This window comes from Leucopleurus acutus, assembly GCF_964270905.1.
Source record: "Leucopleurus acutus genome assembly, chromosome: 3".
Taxonomy (NCBI): Eukaryota; Metazoa; Chordata; class Mammalia; order Artiodactyla; family Delphinidae; genus Leucopleurus; species Leucopleurus acutus.
The window spans coordinates 29,186,510-29,205,871 of NC_139145.1; the positions used below are offsets into that span (position 1 = coordinate 29,186,510).

General features: G+C 41.8%; 1 protein-coding gene across 4 annotated transcripts in view; it reads left to right on the plus strand.

The window, feature by feature from the left end:
• The first annotated feature begins 4,874 nt into the window (after positions 1–4,874).
• The window catches only part of FBXW11 (F-box and WD repeat domain containing 11), a 131,076-nt gene continuing 116,588 nt past the window's right edge, over positions 4,875–19,362 (plus strand). For 3 of the 4 annotated variants that reach the window (XM_082835678.1, XM_082835680.1, XM_082835679.1), the window contains exon 1: positions 4,875–5,063. In XM_082835678.1, the coding sequence (XP_082691804.1) occupies positions 5,019–5,063 (45 nt within the window). In that variant the 5' untranslated portion in view covers positions 4,875–5,018. Of the gene's footprint in view, positions 5,064–13,946; positions 14,109–19,362 lie in introns of all 4 variants that reach the window. The other variant, XM_082835681.1, reaches the window with a different exon arrangement.

Sequence of the window (19,362 nt, forward strand, 5' to 3'; positions counted from 1 at the left end):
ACGAAGAGCCTGCATGCTGCAACTAACACCGACACAGCCAAAAAAAAAAATGTCACCCTTTACCTGAAAAAGTATTTGTAAGAAAGGGAAAGACAAAAAGCCCTACCAAGTGTTTAGGTGCCTTGATTAAAAGAGAACTGAGGGACCTCCCTGGTGGTGCAGTGGTTAAGAATCCGCCTGCCAATGCAGAGGACACGGGTTCGAGCCCTGGTCCGGGAAGATCCCACACGCTGCGGAGCAACTAAGCCTGTATGCCGTAACTACTGAGGCTGCGCTCTAGAGCTCGCAAGCCAAAACTACTGAGCCCGTGTGCCACAACTACTGAAGCCCGTGCACCTAGAGCCTGTGCTCTGCAACGAGAAGCCACCACAATGAGGAGCCCGCACACCGCAACAAGGAGTAGCCCCCTTTCACCAAAACTAGAGAAAGCCCACGTGTAGCAACGAAGACCCAACGCAGCCAAAAATAAATAAAGAAAATTAAAAAAAAAAAAAAGAGAACTGAGTTCATGACTTCCCTAGTGGTCCACTGGATAAGGCTCTGTGCTTCCAAGGGGGCACAATTTCGATCCCTGGTTGGGGAACTAGGATCCCAGCCCCCCCAAAGAAAGAGAGAACTGAGTTCAGTATTTTGAACGAGCTCTTTTTTGGGGGGTACCTCTGTTAGTTATCTGTTGCTGCGTAACAAATTATCTCAAAATTTAGCACCTTAAAAGTAATGAACATTTATTATCTCACACAGCCTCTGTGGGGCAGGGGTCCAAGAATGGCTTGGATGGGTAGTCCTGGCTTAGGATCTCTCATGAGGTCAAGATTTGAATGGGGCTAGTCATCCGAAGTATTAACTGGGGCAGGAGGAGATGGCTTCCAAGATGGCTCACTCACAGGTCTGGAAAGTGAGTGCTGGTTGTTGGCAGGTGGCCTCAGTTCCTTACCACATGGACATCCCATAGGGCTGCTTAAGTGTCATCATGACACGGCAGCTTGCTTCCTCCAGAGTGAGTAACCCAAGAGAGAAAGAGCAAGGAGGAACGCACGACTCTTACGATCTGGTCTTGGAAGTCACACACCCTCACATCTGCCACACTCTCTTTTGTGAAAATTTAATACAAAAAATTATGAACTAGTAACAGGGTATTAAGTACTAAGGGGGTAAAGACAACTCTAAAGAATAGAGAAATAGCAGTTATAGGGAGAAGCTACTGCCTTTAGGGCTGAGGCAGAGAACTCAAGGAAGGAACAAACTTGGAAGAATCCTCCCACCCCCACTGCTAGGAGGAGATTCAGATCTCACTAGAGAGAGGATAGTTATGGCCCATTGGATGATGTTGCTGAGGGGCTACAGGCTGGGGCTGGAAAGCAGGAAACTGCCCGCTAAGGTGCCACTGAACTCACTGGGGAGCACTCTCTAGATGTTCTAGCCACACGTGTGCGTGTGTGTGTGTGTGTGTGTGTGTGTGAGTGTGTGTATGTAGAGAGAGGGATACGGTTCTGCAAACCATCTGCTACTGTGTGCCACAAAGGCAAGGAGGAAAAGAAAGTACTCTGGAACAAGGAAGAGAAGACCCTTTGGCGGTTCTCCTCTAGGGCTCTCTATTGACAAAGTTAAGCACTGTGCCAGCTGGCAGGGGAGAAATATTTACAGGGTCCCACTCCAGTATTTCAAAGCATGGAAAAGAAGGCTGGATGTGGAACTGAGAGGCTATAAATTGATAACAGGCACCCATATGCTCTGCTGCAGAAAAATAAATGTATTTCATTATGAAATGCTGTCTTAGACCCCAGTGGGAGTGTTACATTATATACACAGTATGTACATCATACTACCTTTGTACAATCTGAACAATTCTGAATTCTGAAGCATATCCGGAACTTGGGGTTTTGGTTAAGGGATTGTGGACCTGTACCAGTTTGCTGTTAGCATGTCATATAAACCCCAGTGCAGATCTATCTGAAAAACTGGGGGGAAAATATGCCTCAAGGTCTTCTGCCTTTATCTATGACCAAATCTAATCGCCAGTCAGCATCAAGCCTAAAGCAATAAAAATACCCGAGGGTCTGAGTTCTTGTTTGAGAAGAGGAGAGAGCAAAGTGATAAGCCTAGGCTCGGTTTGCCTCTTAAACAGCTTGGGAATGACTTCTATCATATACATAACTTTTTCATCTTACTGAGCTCCTGGAATTTGACCCAATAATATCAGTATTTTTTTACCTCTTAAGGTGGGATATGGTTTTAATAAAAGGAGAGAAACCTTGAGTTATGTCCATTACAGTTCCAACGCCAAGGGTTGCAAACTCAAATATCTATATGGGTTAAGCATACAACTTACATGAGTAAAGCTTGCAGATATAAGGCAACAGGGAGCAGTGGTAACAGTGGCAATCTATAGAGTAAATGCCTCATATAAAGAAGGTAATTGCTACTTAACCCCTGCATACTGTTGCCATGCAGATCCAGCACAGCAAGATAGTCTAACTTTTCAAGAGAAATTAGAAATTTGGATTTTCAATTGTGAGACTGTTGAATTTTGAAACAATAAAAAAGACAGTGCAGGATAAACAGACATACTGGGGGTTCATACTCAGCTTGTGACTCCTACCCTAGCCCTATGTGCTAGGTCCCTGGCAAGTGCTGACACTTTAGAGGTCTTGATAGGCTGTTACGTTAGTGGCCCCCAATGAACCACGACTCTGTATTCACAACCTTGTGTAGTCCCTTCCCACACTGACTCTGGGCTTTGCCATGTGGCTTGTTTTAGCCAATGGGACATTAGCAAGTTGGGTGCAACCAAAGGCTTGATAAGCCTTTGTTCACTGGGGCTTGTCCTCTTGGAAGCTAGTCACCATGCAGAAGCCTGAATGGTAAGAAACAAGGTAAAGAGAGAGGCCCTCGAGGATAACCCGTTTTGATGAGCTCCCAGCTGATCGTAATCCCATAAGTAACTTCAGCTTATACTATGTGGGCCCAGCTGAGTCCAGTTAACCCACACAATTGTAAAGAATAATAAAGCACTGGTATTTTAAGCTAATAAGCCTTGGAGGTGGTTTATTATGATGCAATAGGTAACCGAAACAGAGGTCATTTATTTCAGCCCCTTTATTTTACTAATGAATGTCTCAAGGCCCAGACAAGCAAAAGGATATGGTGAAATTCAGACAGCAAATTAGTGGCAATAACTTTCCAGTTCTGCTCTTTCTTCCCATTGCTTTTCTTTCGATTCCTCTGGTGGAAAGCATCAGATAAGGACTATAAAACTTAAAACTCTACGTACACGGAACTTACACTGTGTCCTGCATGCATACAAATTACTGTAATAACTTGGTCCTTGGAAATGGAAAGATTTCTAGGTCTTGTCCCTTCACTCTACAGGTGCAGAGAATGCAAAACACTTGAGAAAGAAAAGCAGACATTTGGAAGCTGGCGTGATACAATCAGACAGGCAGTAATGTTACTAGATGATAGCCTGGCCCTCTTAGCTAGGCCTCATGTTCCCCTGTTGAACATAAATTTCACGGAACATAAACGTTAGATGAAGCCATTCTGTGACCATGATAGATCAATATAAAAGCAAGACGGCTCCTTAATTACATTTGAACACAGATAAAACATGACATTGTCCAAACCATAAAAAAGGACCAAACATCCACCATCCTGGCTAATGACGGACTCCTGCTTCTCTACCAATTAGACCTTCAGCCTCAGTCTAGCATTCCTTCCTTCTAGGTAAGATTTATCGAGATACCCAATCATAGAATCACCCCCACTTCCTGACAGCATCTTATCCAGAGTAAAGCCTCGCTTCCAAATGACCTGACAACTCCTACTGAGATGCCCCACAGTTCTTCGTGGTGTGTGATCCCCCTTCCTGCAACCAGTCAGAAACCCAACTTGTTCAACTATCCGTGCGCCCCCTGGTCGTCTTTGGTTAGAGGGTACTGACAGACCTGACAAAGTTCACATAGCGCTGGAGGCAGAATTCACCAGAAGGAGTCTCCAGATCTCCAGCTGTGTTCCTTCTTAGCACCTATCACTCTTGTGGTTAATGTCTGTGTTCCCCCCCCCCCACTAGAATTAAGCTCCATAAGAAGAGAGCCCTTGTCTGTAAGGCTCAGAACTGATTCCCAGTGCCTAGACTGGTACTCGGCAGAGGCTGGAAGTTTAACAAACATTTTCTGAACAAATGAATAAGAGGGGCTCAATATACACAGGCTCCCTTTCACCTCTCAGCTCCTCCCAGTACGTGGTGCATACAGACCATAAACCTCCTCTTCCCCAACTAAATTTCCAAACCCCTCCCTCCCTGGACGCCCATACTCTCAGAGCTTTGCCCGAACTTCTCTCTTTCGCTGGCCCCCTCCCACACCTGAGCCCCAAAACCATCCCCTCCAAAAGTATCTAGAACCCACCTGTCGCCAACACCTCACTCTACCATAGACGACAGCGCACTAGCCGCTCCGCTACCTAGGCGTCCTGTGCCCTGCAGACACCGACCGCGCATGTGCGGAAATCAGTCGCACACGCAGGATATCTGTCAAGCGAAGAGTTGCCTCCGAGTTTCCGTCCGGGTCTGGGTAGCCTTGGGCTGCCAGGAAGTCAGGAGAAACTAGCCGGAAAGAGAACCCGAGCGCAGGGCTTTCTGGGACATGTAGTCGTATCGCTCCCGAGGCCCCACCTTGAGGCATCCCTTAATTCTTTAGGTCTGCACGTCTCGCATTCACAGTCCAGTGCTACTTTCGGCTCAGAATTCAGCTTCGAGCTGTCAGGAGAGATTGGCCTGGTGTCGGCTTCTCGTTCCCACAACGCTCTACAGGGCCTGCGACGCCTGCTGGGAGCTGTAGTCCTAGCTCTGCGTACTGCGTTCGCCGAGGGGGAGGGCGGAGCTGCCGGCGGCCCGGGCGGGCTGGCAGCTAGAGTGGGTGCGATAGCCGCCTCCGCCTCTGCCGCCTCCGCCGTCGCCTCCTCCGCCCGGGCTGTTCGCTGCTGCGCGGGGAGAGCGAGGCGGGGCCGCCGGGGCCGCCATGGAGCCCGACTCGGTGATTGAGGACAAGACCATCGAGCTCATGGTGAGTGCGGGCCGTTGGACCGTCCGTTCTTCCGTCCGTCCGGCTCCGGGCGGGCCTGCCCACCTCCCGCGCGAGGTCGGCCCTGACCCTTCTTCGCTGCCTCGGCCGGGACCTGGGCCCCCCGCCTTCCCTGGCCGCCGGCCCGGCGCGGTTCCTCCGGATCCCTCGAGATTTCAGGCCGGACCTGGCCCGGCCCCCTCCATGCCCCTCGTTTTTCCTCCCTCCCCCTCGTTTTTCCTCCCTCCCTTCCTCCTGTCTCTTGGCCCATGTCTCGAACGACCCTCGCTCGCTTATGCTGTGGCCTTAGCTCGCACTAGCTCTAGCATCTCATTCCCCCCTTAGAAGGGATTTTTTTCTTTCTTTCTTTTTTTCTCTGTTTCTCCGGTCCAGGCCTGCATCGCTCTTGCAAGCCCCACTCAGGCCGAGTGAGATGCTGATGGGAGAGGGTACCGAGAAGATCGGCTAGGGCCTCGGCCTCCGCGTCCTAGAAGGGGTCTCAGCACCCTGTCTTCAACCTAGGGCTGTGAGGATGCCGGCACAGGCCCTACAGGGGTGGAGGTGGAGAGCTCTCGGATTTGAAGAAGTGGCCGATAAGGGGCCTCTTTCCCGGCCCCCTGTGGTGTCCGGCTTCTCGGACAAAGGGTTTCTTACTCGGCCGAGAGGGATGTTTGCATAGCAAGGCCCCAGGTACTCTGGATTCCATCTCCCAGGAAAGAGAAACTGTAACTTCACGTTTTCCAAAGCTGCTTTGGGAAATTGGGGAGGAGGGGGGAGGGGTTGTCCTCGTCACTGCCGCCAGTTCTTTCTTCTAGAAAAAGGGGGAGGGGGGGTGTCCTAGGGCCCTGGGGCGGCGATCACTCTTCTGTTAGAAACCTTTGGTAGCTAGGCCAAACTTCCTGGCCCCGCGAACACCCCAGCCCCCTTCCGCCTTAGGACTTTGAGTCAGAACGGGTTTTTAGAAACAGGACCACGAGAGAGTGGCTAGTAGAAATGAAGAATTTCCTACTTGGTGGATGATTTGGTGGAAGAAGTAAAATATGGCAATTTGAGCGTTAGGGAAATCAAACTGGGCTCCGGAGAGTTGGGAGGGGGAAGTCTTTGCCTCAGCAAACGGACATGCTCAGGTTTTCCTCCTGTGGAAACCTTGACAGTTTCTTTGTATCTCTCCTAACACAGTAACAACTTCTACCCCAGGGTTGAGAGGAAAGGTGAAAGACTCTACTTAACACAGCAAAATGTTTTCCTAGCCAGATTTTCTCCAGTGTGAAAATGTTTATTGAGTCAGTGATTCCACTGGGTAGGGTCGGTGACATCAGAGCCACTTCCCCCATTTAATGCTATAAATAATAAATGGTGACACTGAAAGTCTGTTGGATAGCTGCATGGTTTCTGTGGATGATGGTATCTGGGGAGTTGAGATGCATGTTTTAAAAATGGAAGTACAGTAGCATAAATACAGAGGCAGCTTAATATTTGCTGTCCTTTGCATAATTCACTAGACTTCTCCAGCAGTCTTGAAAACTAGAGGGAAAAAAAGCTCTGGTAGTTTCTGGTGTGTGTGTGTGTGTGTGTGTGTGTGTGTGTGCCTGCGCGCACGTATGGCTGCTTTCTAAGGGATACTGATATTTATGAGTTTTTGATGTTCATTTATTAAGTAATTTTTCCTTTCAGTACAATTTATCAAACTTTTGAGGTCAAGCCTTTGATATTCTTCAAATTTTGTATGGGGTTATTTTGGTAAAATATCTTAATTGGAGTTACATACATAGTACATATTCTTATGTGTGTATAATACATGTACTTACAACAGGAGGAGTACTGCATAGCAAAAAATTGTAACTTGGTACCTCTTTGAAATTGGCTGTTCAGTGCTCCTAACATTTCCATTCATTTAAAAAATAACTAGGGACTTCCCTGGTGGTCCAGTGGTTAGGACTCAGTGCTTTCACTGCCGAGGGCCCTGGTTTGATCCCTGGTCAAGGAACTAAGATCCCACAAACTGCACCGTGTGGCCTAAATAAATAAATGGTATTTGTTTGCAAAAGAATTAGAGTAAGTACAGTGTAATCCATTTAATGTCTTTGAATGGATGTAGAAAAAAATTTCTGGCCTAAATATACTACCATCCAGTGCTCATAAGTTTTGATTTTACATGATTGTACTTGTCTATGACCTGAAAAGATACTTCAGCCTTTTCAAGGACGTTATAAACTGGGATTCTTAGAAAATTTAACAAAGTAGTTCTCTAGATCAATTTTACAATGGCTTTTTTTTTTTACAATGGCTTTTTTTTTTACAATGGCTTTTTATAAACGGATTTTTATATTCCCTCAAAGGGCTACCAGTTAAGCAGTTAAGACTCTTAGGCAACTCTTTTCCTAAACATATATGTATTTATTTTAGTGTAGTTGATAGCACAGGTACTTAACAACTGATTTACTAAATCCAGGATCAGATGTAGGAATGATAATGCCTTGAAATCTAATTGCATCTGGCTTTCTGTATTCACTGCATTTTAATTAGAGTTTCCAGAACTAGGTTAAAAACATTTACATTTCAAAATAACATGATGAAAGGAGGGGGAGGGGTTAAACTGATGGTATTTTGAAAGCCGAAAGCATGAAATATTTTTAGAATTTTATGAGTCAGCTTCAGTACTCAAATATTTGTGATTGTGCTGCCTGTACCAGTTCGGTACTTAATGGTTAACAGGATAACTTTCATTTGATATTCCAGAGCTTGCTGTTTCAAAGAAAGGAAACAGTTCTTGGGTTTCACCAATTTCTTAATCTTCATTCCTCTACTTTCTTTGATTTTGATTCTTTCTTTTTTTCTTGCAGTTTTTTAGTTTACTAGGAAGTAAAACTGGTGATAGCAGAATAATTAAATCTTCAAAATATAACCCCCATTGTGACTCCTACCCCTGCCTATGGCCAGGTCCACAAAAAGTGCTTCTGCAGCTGACATACCTCGTAGGATTCAGTCTTTAATATAGACTATAAACTCTTGATCGAGCCAACTGAATTTACGATTGCTGATAGTGAATAATTTAACCACCAAATGACTTTCGCGGCTTGATGTGGGCCCAGTACTGTACCTAGTTTGTGGGACTGTTTTTCAAACTTCTGACTTTGGTAAAATTAGCTTTATTATTAATGAGGTAGAAAAGTAGTAATCCATTTGGAAATACACAAAAGTTCACCAGACTTTGTCTAGTGTGGTGGACTTCACCGGAAAGAATGAAACCTGTGCATTGTGTGTCACATGATATTTAACACTTGAGTTAGAAGTAGTATGAGTTTTATGTTCAGGCACTTATTACTAGAAAGCACTCACATAGCTGCTAATTGGAAAAAGATGGTTAGTCTTTCCTATTAGAAGATAACAGAAGTTAATGTTAAAAGTTTGGGAAAGATAATCCTGCTTCCTCTGTGGGTGTGAGCATACCCCTTCCCCCCTTTACACAAGTAATGGGTAGTTTATACTCTGTTGTTAGCCTCTGAATGGTTCCACTCTTTGCTAAGTGACCTTAAGTGAGTCATTCCCCTCTGTGTTATCTCTAAATGGCTATATTACTTGTCGAATGTAGTGATATAGGTAAAATATATTGGATCTTATTAAGAAGCTGTAATATCAAATCTATTTTTAGAGCTATTGAAGTAAAGACAGGCCACAAGTCCAAGGAGATGAAAGAAACTAAGTGACGTTATTGGAAATATTTATCTTTTTATCTTTTTGTGTCCCCCCACCCCGCCTTGTCATTGGCTTTCTAAGTGGAATAAGTGGGATTGTTTAGTGACTCCTTTAAGAAATTGGGTCTTTCTTTGTCACCGTCACTTACCCTCATCTGCCACTAGCCATGTGTTGATTTACCAAATGCAGATAAAGTAGACAGAAGTTTAAGTAGGGTCCAAATGAAATAAATCACATGCATATGCATAGACCTCACTGACCTGCCTCAAGAGGCTGTGGCTCAAATATTATCAATTTTTACTCCTGATTTTGGAGTAGGTTAGATGTCCTTTCAGATTTGACAAGGATAAACATGATCCTGCTCACAAGTCTTGCCACTCTCTGGCCCCTGCCTGCTGTCCCCTGAAAACTGCGAGTTCTGTATAGCACAGAAGAATCGCTAACCCATTACATAGGTTTACAGGACAGCACACGTATTTCTCTGAGTAGTACTGTTTGCTTCTATGAATTCTAGAAACAAACTTTTCTGTGCTGTGAGGTACCTGGGATCTTGGCTTCCATCTGGTGATATTTACAGTTTAAGGGAAAGAAAGCATTTCAAGTCCTAGTAATTCAAATTCCAGCCTCTCTTCAGCTTTTTCTTCTCACATTCCTCACTTATTCTATATTCCAGCCAAAGCGTGGGGATCTGTGGTTCTTCAGATTCTGCTCACTGTTTCCTTTGTCAGCACTGATATGAACTGACCTAAACCCATGTATTTAAGGCTACTGATGTTTATGGGAAGGACCTAATAGTTGGTGCTCTCGCCAAGTTGCTTTAGGTCAGATCTCAACAATCCTCTCTTCCACCTATGCTGATAAAGTACTATCCCCTCAGAACACAGCTTAGATGCCTTCTCTTTTTGATGTCAGTTTATATTATGGTGGCAGATACCATTTTGGTTTTTTATCTATAGCACTGCCTATATGATAATCGTCGTTCAATGAATGAGTTCTGACACTTTATCTTGTGGCAGTGAACATCTTCTGGGCTTGTATTATAGTTTCCTGTTTGTGTCCCCTATTAAATGATAAACTCCTCACAGTGCCTCTTGTAGTAGGTGTTCAGTAAATGTTGAGTTGAACTTTCCTGTTGATTGCGTGTATTATTGCTGTCTGCCTGTATCTTAGTCATCTTCTTTTCTGGAAATTCTCACCTATATCACTAGTTCTTATGATAATTTGTTCCTAACTCTTATGGGACTTATCAGACCTTCCTGTGTATCATAAAAGTTTGATCATGTCTAAGCTTCTCTTCCAGAGGCTGTATCTGATTGTCCTTTGAATCCTTCACTACACTTCACACTTGGGTGTGCAGTAGGTATTGATTTAAATTAACGTTAGTTTTTTTTCCATGCTGTGAAAACTTTTTAAGATTTCCTTTTGGTGCTTCCCTGGTGGCGCAGTGGTTGAGAGTCCGCCTGCCGATGCAGGGGACACGGGTTCGTGCCCCGGTCCGGGAGGATCCCACATGCCGCAGAGCGGCTGGGACCGTGAGCCGTGGCCGCTGAGCGTGCGCGTCCGGAGCCTGTGCTCTGCGACGGGAGAGGCCGCAACAGTGAGAGGCCCGCGTACTGCAAAAAAAAAAAAAAAAAAAAAAAAGATTTCCTTTTGATAATCTTAAGACAAAGGTGGAGATGGATAGACGAGAAAGACTGCTAAGGGGAAAAGGAAGGTGGGATGTGGTACACAGACATTCATAGACATTTTAACCATTATTTACAGACTTTTATACACATACAGATTGATTTATATACATCCTAGAGAGTGGTTGATAGAAGGACTGAGGAAACCAAACTCCTTTTATATCTGTTGACGTGAACTTGCCAAACAGTCGATAAGTTCTAAGGATGCTGTGACCTTAGAGAAGCGTGATTTAGCATAAAGGGCATGGACTCTAGAGTGAAACACCTGAGTTTGTATCTTAGCTGTCACTTGCTGGCTGTGTGACCTTAAGAACGTTAACGTTTAAACTCTGGTATGATTTCATTATGTATAAAAATAAGAAAATGTAGGTATTGCTGCTGGGAGGATTATGAGAGATGCATGTGAAAGGACCTTGCAAAGACTTGTCTCTCAGCAACTACCTGCCAAGCTAACTCTCCCCACAAGTACAGGGACCATATTTTGTAAAGCACAATCAAGACAGATGATGTGAGGAAGGTTTTAAATTTTCCCCCCTGATTTGTGTGTGTATTTAATTGTGAAGCTTTACAGAGGCCTAAAATTCAGTTGCTTTTAGCCATACATTTAACGAGGCATCTTTGGAGGAGATGATGAAATCATACAGAATAAGTACTGTCTTGGAAATCTGGGAAGTACTGTTACAATTACTAAGAACTACCAATTAGCCATAATTAGACTTGTACTCTACCTGTGCAGAGAACCCACTTAACCCTGTTTTAGGTATCCTGGTAGAAAGAGACTGGTAATTGTTCATATTAACATTGAGCTTTGTGATTTATGTTTGATCAATTTAGTTTCGACAAGGAAGTTAGGATTTTCAAATTCTTATTCTTGTTTTAGCAAAGCTGGTGATTTTGACCTTTAACAGAATAAGTGGTGACTATCCTACAAGATTTCCTCCTGAGTTGTATTGTTGTTCATTGAATTAGTTGAGAAAAGGGGAAAAACCTGTTGGTCAAGAAAGTGCTTGTTACCCTCAGTTCAGTTTCTGCTGATCGCAATTGCCTCACAGGAAGCTTGTCTTTGTAGGCAAATGAGAGACCAGCCAGGAAGACCTGACAGTCCAGTAGGGTATCTCTAACCTGGATCTTATTATTGTTTTAACAAAATTCAAAGATTGCAGAGTTCAGTGATGTCAGCAGGAAACATTTTTTAGGAAATTCCCTCTCAGGGTTAGTCAACAATGAAGACCTTCACAGAATGGAAAGCAGTGAAGTAGAAACAGTGAGACATTAACATGTAAATTGAAAAAAATGACTGAGTAGAGAGATGGGCAAATACCTAAGTACAATGAATATAGGAAACCATTCTCTAATAGCAAACCTCTGATCCACAGAAGAAAAAGAAAAATGAGAGCTCTGCTGTTAAGAAAAAGGAACCTGAGTATTTTTTTTTTTTTTGAGAGTTAAATTCAGAACACTTAACCAGTTTTGGGAACTACTAATAAAATATGTTTTGGTTCTGTGAAGTGATTGCTTAGGAGACTCAGAGAGAAAGGGGCAGGGGACAGGAAGAAGTCAGTCCTTACATTCCTGGTCTGGCATCTATTAATCTTTGTTTCTCTAGCATAAGGCCTGCCACCAATTAGGCATTCAGTAAATGTTTATTTGAAGGGAAGGGGGGAAAATTAACTCACTAATACAAGAAAAAGCCCTGACAACGCAAGAGGTTCAGGAGTGAGTCCGTTAGTCAAATTGTTGTGGCTGTGTTTTGCTATAATTGTTCGGCATTTTGGTTATAGCAGTGAGTTATACTTTGAAAAGCAGAGTATATTGCTCTAGCAGTTAACTACTAGCCCACTAGCAGCTTTTGTCAAAATTGGGTTTTTAGTTTATTCTTAGGCTCTAGAGTAATGAGAAGAGCTTGAGCGATTATTCTTTCCTTGTGATTTTACTCAGATAATGCCTTTAAGTTGAGGGTATTAAGATATTTCCACCCGTTTGTTATGAAGAGGTTAATCTTAGACTTGTACTTCAGTCAGTCACCTCAGTTGCTTTGCCTGTAACATGAAAAATCAGAACATCTTTAGTCTTTGCCTGTGGACTATTTATTGATCTTGGAATTTAAAAATTCCTTGGTTTCAACTGGGTTTGGGATTCTTTGTCACAGACACATCTTTGCTGCTCAACACAAAGTCTACTTGGGCAACGTTATAATGTGTTTTGTTATAAAATTAATAAATATTGTGGGCCTTAGAATTGCATGGCTTTTTGTTACTGAAATGCTTTTAAGTGGCTAGATCAGGGGAGTCAGCCCTTTCAGGATGGCTCAACAAGTTCAGTTGTATTTTAGTTCAGCTAGGCTGAAATACTTAACTCTTCTGTATTTCTGTGGTTCTCCCTTCTGACGTCAGTTAGCTTAAAGCTTGGTTACTTCTGCCCCAGGAATCATGGTCTTTCTGATCCATGGACTGTGGACTTGGGAGGCCACAGTATTCTGTGAAAAGGGCATGGGCTCTACCACCTAGTAGATGTGGGACTGTGGGCAAGTTATTTCTTCTCATAATTTTTGAGAATTAAATATGAGTACTGAATGTAAAAGGCCTGGCCCATTAGTAACCCTTCAATAAAGGTAGGTATTATAATTACTGCCGGAACATTTTGGCAGTAGTGTGACAGTTGAGGAAGAAGCAAATTTATGTGCAAGCAGCTTCACAGTCTTTGGATTTTTAAGTTTTTATCTATGTCATCCTGTTGAATGTCTTTTTCTCTATCCCTTGTAGTTTGTTTAGAGTTTACAGTCTAATGGAAGAGTTGGTATGGTAATAAAAGAATGTTGATATAATGTGGAGTGGGCTTATGTATTTAAAGGTGTTATCTAGTAAATTGTTTATTAGTGTTCTTTATTATTTTCCCTGATTTACCCAGTGACTGGCCATTGTGGGGGATTGGCCTTTATTGAGTCAGAAGTTTACTCTTAAAGTTATGTCACATGTCTTAAAATGTCTTGTATTTCAGCTGAGGGTGGAAGACTTGAGAGATGTGAGGATTTGATTTCTTATATGTGGCAAACCAAAAGAGTTCTTGTTAGGTGCTTAAATACATATTTTGATTGGGAGACATTTGAGCCCTCCTATGTTAACTTTGGCTGACAAAGTTTCTGTAATAGTAGAGGAGCTGTCTTAGAAAATGGATAAAATTCATTGTAGCTGAATGATCTGGGACAATTTATGTGCATAATAGAAGAAATTTTTATTATGCATTTGGAAATTGCATGATATTTATCATGAACAAATAATAGTATTAGGGATGTTTCCTTCTTTGTTATGTAGAATTTCTTATCCTTCTCTCAACACAGAGATGAGCAGTGCTACTACAGACCTTTTATACCAAATAGCTGACTCAAGGGTTGTAACTCTTTCTGTGCTTCAGATCCACCACTCCATTGACCCTTCCATTTCTTGGTGGCTGTCCTTTGCCGCTGGTGCCATGGTGGGTGTATGGATTGCTTTCTGTCTTTCAACAGTTACCGAAGTGCATGTTTGGGATTTTGTTGAAGAAAGCTGGATACAGTAAGCGGAAAGAATCTTGGAAGCTGCTTGACTGCTGTCTTTTCTCAGACTAGTCTGAAAGGGAATACCCCCATTCATTCTGGATTGGTGGATCTGAAGTACAAAATATTGTCCAGGTAAGCAATTACCCTGTATTGTTTTGTTATGTAGAACTCAACTCACTGAGAGAAACTTAAAATTTCTTTACTTTTTTCCATTATAATAGAGAAAGAAGAAATGTTAGACATTTATTCATAGTGTTCATGTTTGGGTGTGGTTTAGTGAAGGTATTTGCTAGTAAAAACTTAGTTTCAGTGTAAGAAATACAGTTATTTTTATTAAATAGGCCCAAAAGTTTTGTAGTCATAGCCTAACAGGGAATACAGTACAGTAAACAAGGGACATTTGTTTGAGGAATAGGTTATAAACTATGGAAAGCAAATGACAATTTTGTGGCATTATCTCATGATTTATAGTTATTACCTGGTCAGAATAATTTTTGTATTTACCATGTAAAGTAGTGGTCTTTTATTCTTAGGACTCCTGGAGGGTCTTCTCAGGACGATTTACTTACTGTAGCTGCTGTTTACTGGACATCTACTAAGTGCCAGGCACTATTGTAAGCTCTTTACATATATTTCTTAGTTAGTTGGCACCTGCTTTACGTGTATATTACCGATTGTAAAATGAAGCTCATGAGCATTAAGTACAATTTGCCCAGGGTCATACAGCTAGTACATGGCAAGGCCAAGCTTAAGCTTGAGCCTGTGTGTCTCCAGAGCTCTGGCTCTTTCCATCTGACTACATTTGCTGAAGTTTGTACTTCAACTTCAGGATTTTCATATTGTCTGTATACTGTTAGAGTAAGATGCGGTTTTCTACAGTGGGTTTTCACTTGGAGAACACATGATGGATCGTTGTTTGGCATGGTATCTTAATTGTATCTGGTGCTCTCCCTTCTTAATGAAAAGATTAGAAGATCTTTAGTCAGTCACCAAGTGAACCTAAAGGTAACTTAGGAAGTATAAGAGAGGCTATACATTTGCATGTCAAAATGTGTTTTATATAAGGAAGTATCATTTGGTCTAGTGAACTCAAACCTGTATCCTCTCAGTTCCTCCTTACTTTTTATTGGTTATTTAAATAGCTCAGTAGCTTATTATGTAGACTTCTTTTTTTTTAACAGTGACATTCTGAGCATGTTTTTCTTAAAATATTTTTTTATTTATTTATTTGGCTGCGCCGGGTCTTAGTTGTGGCACGCGTGATCTTCATTGCAGTATGCAGGCTCTTTAGTTGCAGCATGTGGGCTCTTCTAGTTGCGGCATGTGGGCTCTTCTAGTTGTGGCATGTGGGCTCTTCTAGTTACAGCATGTGGGATCTAGTTCCCTGACCAGGGATGGAACTTGGGCCCCCTGCTTGGGAGCATGGAGTCTTAACCACTGGACCACCAGGGAAGTCCCTATGTAGACTTCTTTTGATCTGTGGTTTATCAGCCTTACAAGTAAGACATTGTCAGGCAACTCATGACTTTTTCTGGTATTTAATCACTCCAGATTACCCATTTCCTTTACCCTTAAAAAAAAAATAAAACCTTTTTATCATAGGCTGACACTCTGGCTTTGTGATCCATGTTTTACTTTTTATATTTGTTAGTATTTCTTCTAGTTGAGCATTTTTCACGCTTGTCACGTGAAGAGCTCTCAGGGTGGTGGTAGTAGGAAAAGTAGTAGTAGTTTACACTTAATGGGCAGTTACTCTGTATTGAGCACAATTCTGAACACTCTACATGTATAAACTCATTTTCATAGTGACCCAATGATGTAGGTACCCTTATTTCCACTTCAGTTATGAGGAAACTGAAGGATAGAGTAGTTAAGGAACATGTTCAAGGTCACACATCTAGTAAGAGACAAAGATGAGACATGAATCTAGGCAGTTTCGTTTCAGAGAATGTGCTTCTAATGTCTGTGCCTCAAGTTTAAAATACCATCCAGTGATAAAAAGAGGGGCAGAAATCCTGAAGACTAAAACTGTATTCTGATTTCAAAAAATCATTGCAAAGGGAAAGGAAACAATGGTTGCTGAGTATCTATTTCGTACGTTCTGTAGAAAATAGTCTAGATCTCAGATTCTGTGTTAGCCATCCAAGACTATCTCAGCCTGTTTCCCGAGAGGACTCACAGTAGGGTTAGTTTAAGGTTGTCTTCCAGAACAGAGCCGTCCAGTTAGAACTTTCTGGATAATGGAAACGTTCATTATCTGTGCTGTTCAATATGGTAGCCACTAGCCACTTGTGGCTATTTTGAAATGTGGCTCTGTTAACTGAAGAACTGAATTTTAAATTTTAATTAATTTTAATAGCCACAAATACAGTTATAGAATTTACCTTCAACCTAGGTCTGGTCTTGGATTTAACACCCTTAGAAATCTGATCTTGTCAGCATGCTGAAAGCCAGCACCTTATCCCACGGTTAGACTTAAATTCATTAACCAGCTGTGCAAGACTGATGTGTAAAGCCAGAATTCCAGTTTATTAATTTATAATGATATGTGCTTGTTGGCATGATTAATATAAACTTTTCTGATAGGTAGACTTCCGTACTAGATCCTACTTAACATGCCAGTTTAAGTTTTTCAAATGAGAAGAGATATTTAGAGGGAACTGAAGACTCAAGCCAAATGACCGAAATATTCTTGTCCAGTGGGTAGACTTTACCTACCAGGTCAGATCATAGTCACGTGGTTTCGTTAGCATGGACTTGACCAGGGAAGTGACATTTGCTGGCCTGGGACTGAGACAACCTCATTCAGCTTTTACTTTAGGGATGGATGGTTTTTCTGTCTTCCTTCAGCTTCTCTGCTTGTTTTTACTTCCCCAATCCTTTTCTGATTACGGCATTCATTTTAAGCATGTTAGTATTTACATTCAGCTTGAACGCACTCTTGTTTTTTAGGTCTGGGAAACTCCTTGTTTTCCTTAAGGCACCTTTATCACTGTTAGGATACATTTTGTGTTCATTTTTGACTCTTTTTAAGAAGGCAGTTGAACTTTCCTTGCTTCCCTAAGGCCTCTTTCTACTGAAACACACTTAATAGCTTATTTAATTTGGTCATATAGTGTGGGGTAGAATAGGAATATACTTATAAAAAATATGCCTGGTAGTACATTCTCTTTGCATTATGTCATGTTATTAAATGAGCTTGTGTTTAGCTTACTATATCATTACTTTGGGACTTGTTCTTGATCCTTCTGTTCTTAAAATAGAAAGAGTGATGTAACCAAATTTGCATTTTAGGAAGTTAACTTTTCAGGTGTCTGTAAGATGGATTGAAGAGACTCAAGGCAGGGAGACCAGTTCGTTCAAGTGTGCAATGATGAAGGCAAACCAAAGCATTGACAGTGGGCATGGTGGAGATGGGGTGGGCTTAAAAGAGATGTAGGTGGCAGGACCTACCAAACTTGGGGATTGGTTATAGGAGAAAGAGATGGATGGAATATAGTATAATTTTAGATTTTTGCATTGGGCGCCAGAATGGTTGTTTGTTCTCTCTTCCAAGATAGGGAATACTAGAAGAACAGACTGGGGGGAGTGGAGGGAGGAGAAAGAATGAGTTCAGTTTGTAGTGAATTTGAGTAGCCTATGGGTGAATCCTCTAAAAGGAGAAGTATCTAGTAGGAATACTGATCTGGCGCTCACCAGAGAGAGCAGGGATAGAAAGATTTGGGAGTTTTTATTTAGCTTCAGTGATAGCTAACATTACTTATTGGAGTTAGAAGATAACTCGGAGTAAAGATTGAAGAATCTATATATCTGTATGGAAATGCTAATATAAAGGAATGGGCTGCAGCTCAGATTATGAGATCATATGTGATGTCTCTCAAGAGGTGTTACTACTCTGTCCTTCTCACATTGATCTGGGGATTGTTACAGCCTGTTCCCAATCAGCAAATTAGTCCATTATATTTGGATTGTGATATTTTTTTCCACTGTAGGGGTTTGTTTAATTAATAGAGGTACTGTTTTTGAAATGTATTTTAGAAAGCACCATGTTGTCACTACACATCTTTCATACATTTATCAAATTCATTTCTTTACATCTGGTGACAAAAGCAAGGGAAAACTAACCTAAACAGTGAACATTCTGGACCAAACGTGAAATGGGGAATGGAAATTTGCTCTTCTCTCAGCCTGTCTCAATTCCTGAATGCTTCTCATCTAGCTGTGATGAGTGTGATTATGGTATTTTAAAGAAACATTTTTAACATCACAACATGAGGCTGAAGTACAAGCCAGCTGTTTAATCTACTAGTCAGTTGAAGAAACAGCAAACTGTTCAAGTGCTGGTATGAAAATTAGCTGTGTAGGAATTATTGAGATGGTGTGTTGGTCCAGTGTGGCATATATTTAAGAGATTTTTAAGGCAGATTTTTACTATATGCTGTTTTCACCTTATGTACTGACTTCAGACCCTTATTCCCAGGTGTGCTATATAACTCCACTGTAATTAGGTTTTAGTAATGAAAGCATGGAGATGTGAAGACTTCATTACAGCTAAAGTCGATCAATACTTAACAAAAAACTTTTTTGAATACATTATATATGTCTATGGTACAAAATTCATAAGGTGCAAAAAGGAGTACACAGTAAGGAAAAAAAAGTCTCACTTCTCTTTAGCTCCAGCTACTCAACCACATTCTTGTGTAGCTTTCATATATGTGTGTGTGTGCTATACACATTATTCTGCACCTTGATTTTTTTTTATGTAAAATATGACATGGTCATCTTTCATATCAGTTTCCAAAGAACGCTCATGGTTTTTGAAGAGATAATTTAAAAGATGCACGCTGATTTATTATATGTGCCATAATTTGTGAAACCAGTCTGGGCTGTTACAGTTAGAGGCTATTTCCAGTCTTTTGCTGTTATACATAATGCTGTAAAAAATAACTTGACGTGTATGTCATTTCACATGTGGAGGAGTATATCTTCAGGACAGATTCCTGGGAGTGTCACTGGATAGGTGCCTTAAAAAATCTGATAGACATTGCCACGTTGTCCTCCAGTCACATGGCAACAATTTACACTCTCGCAGGCTTTGCTTGAGAGTACTCTTATTTCCTGACACTCTCAAGGTTTTACATTGGTGTTAAGCTGGTTGCTTTTAAAGTTGTTCTCTCTTTTCCCCCATAACTTTTTATTACGAAGAATTTCATATATATAAAAGTTGGGGAAAAAAGCAGTACAACAAACACCTGTATACTCTCTCCACCTAGACTCAACAGTTGTTAACATTTTGCTGTATTTGGATCATTTCTCTTCGTCCGTTCCCTCCCTTCTTCCTCTGTCCCTCTCCTCCCCTTTCTGTTCTTCTCTCCCCAAATAAGTA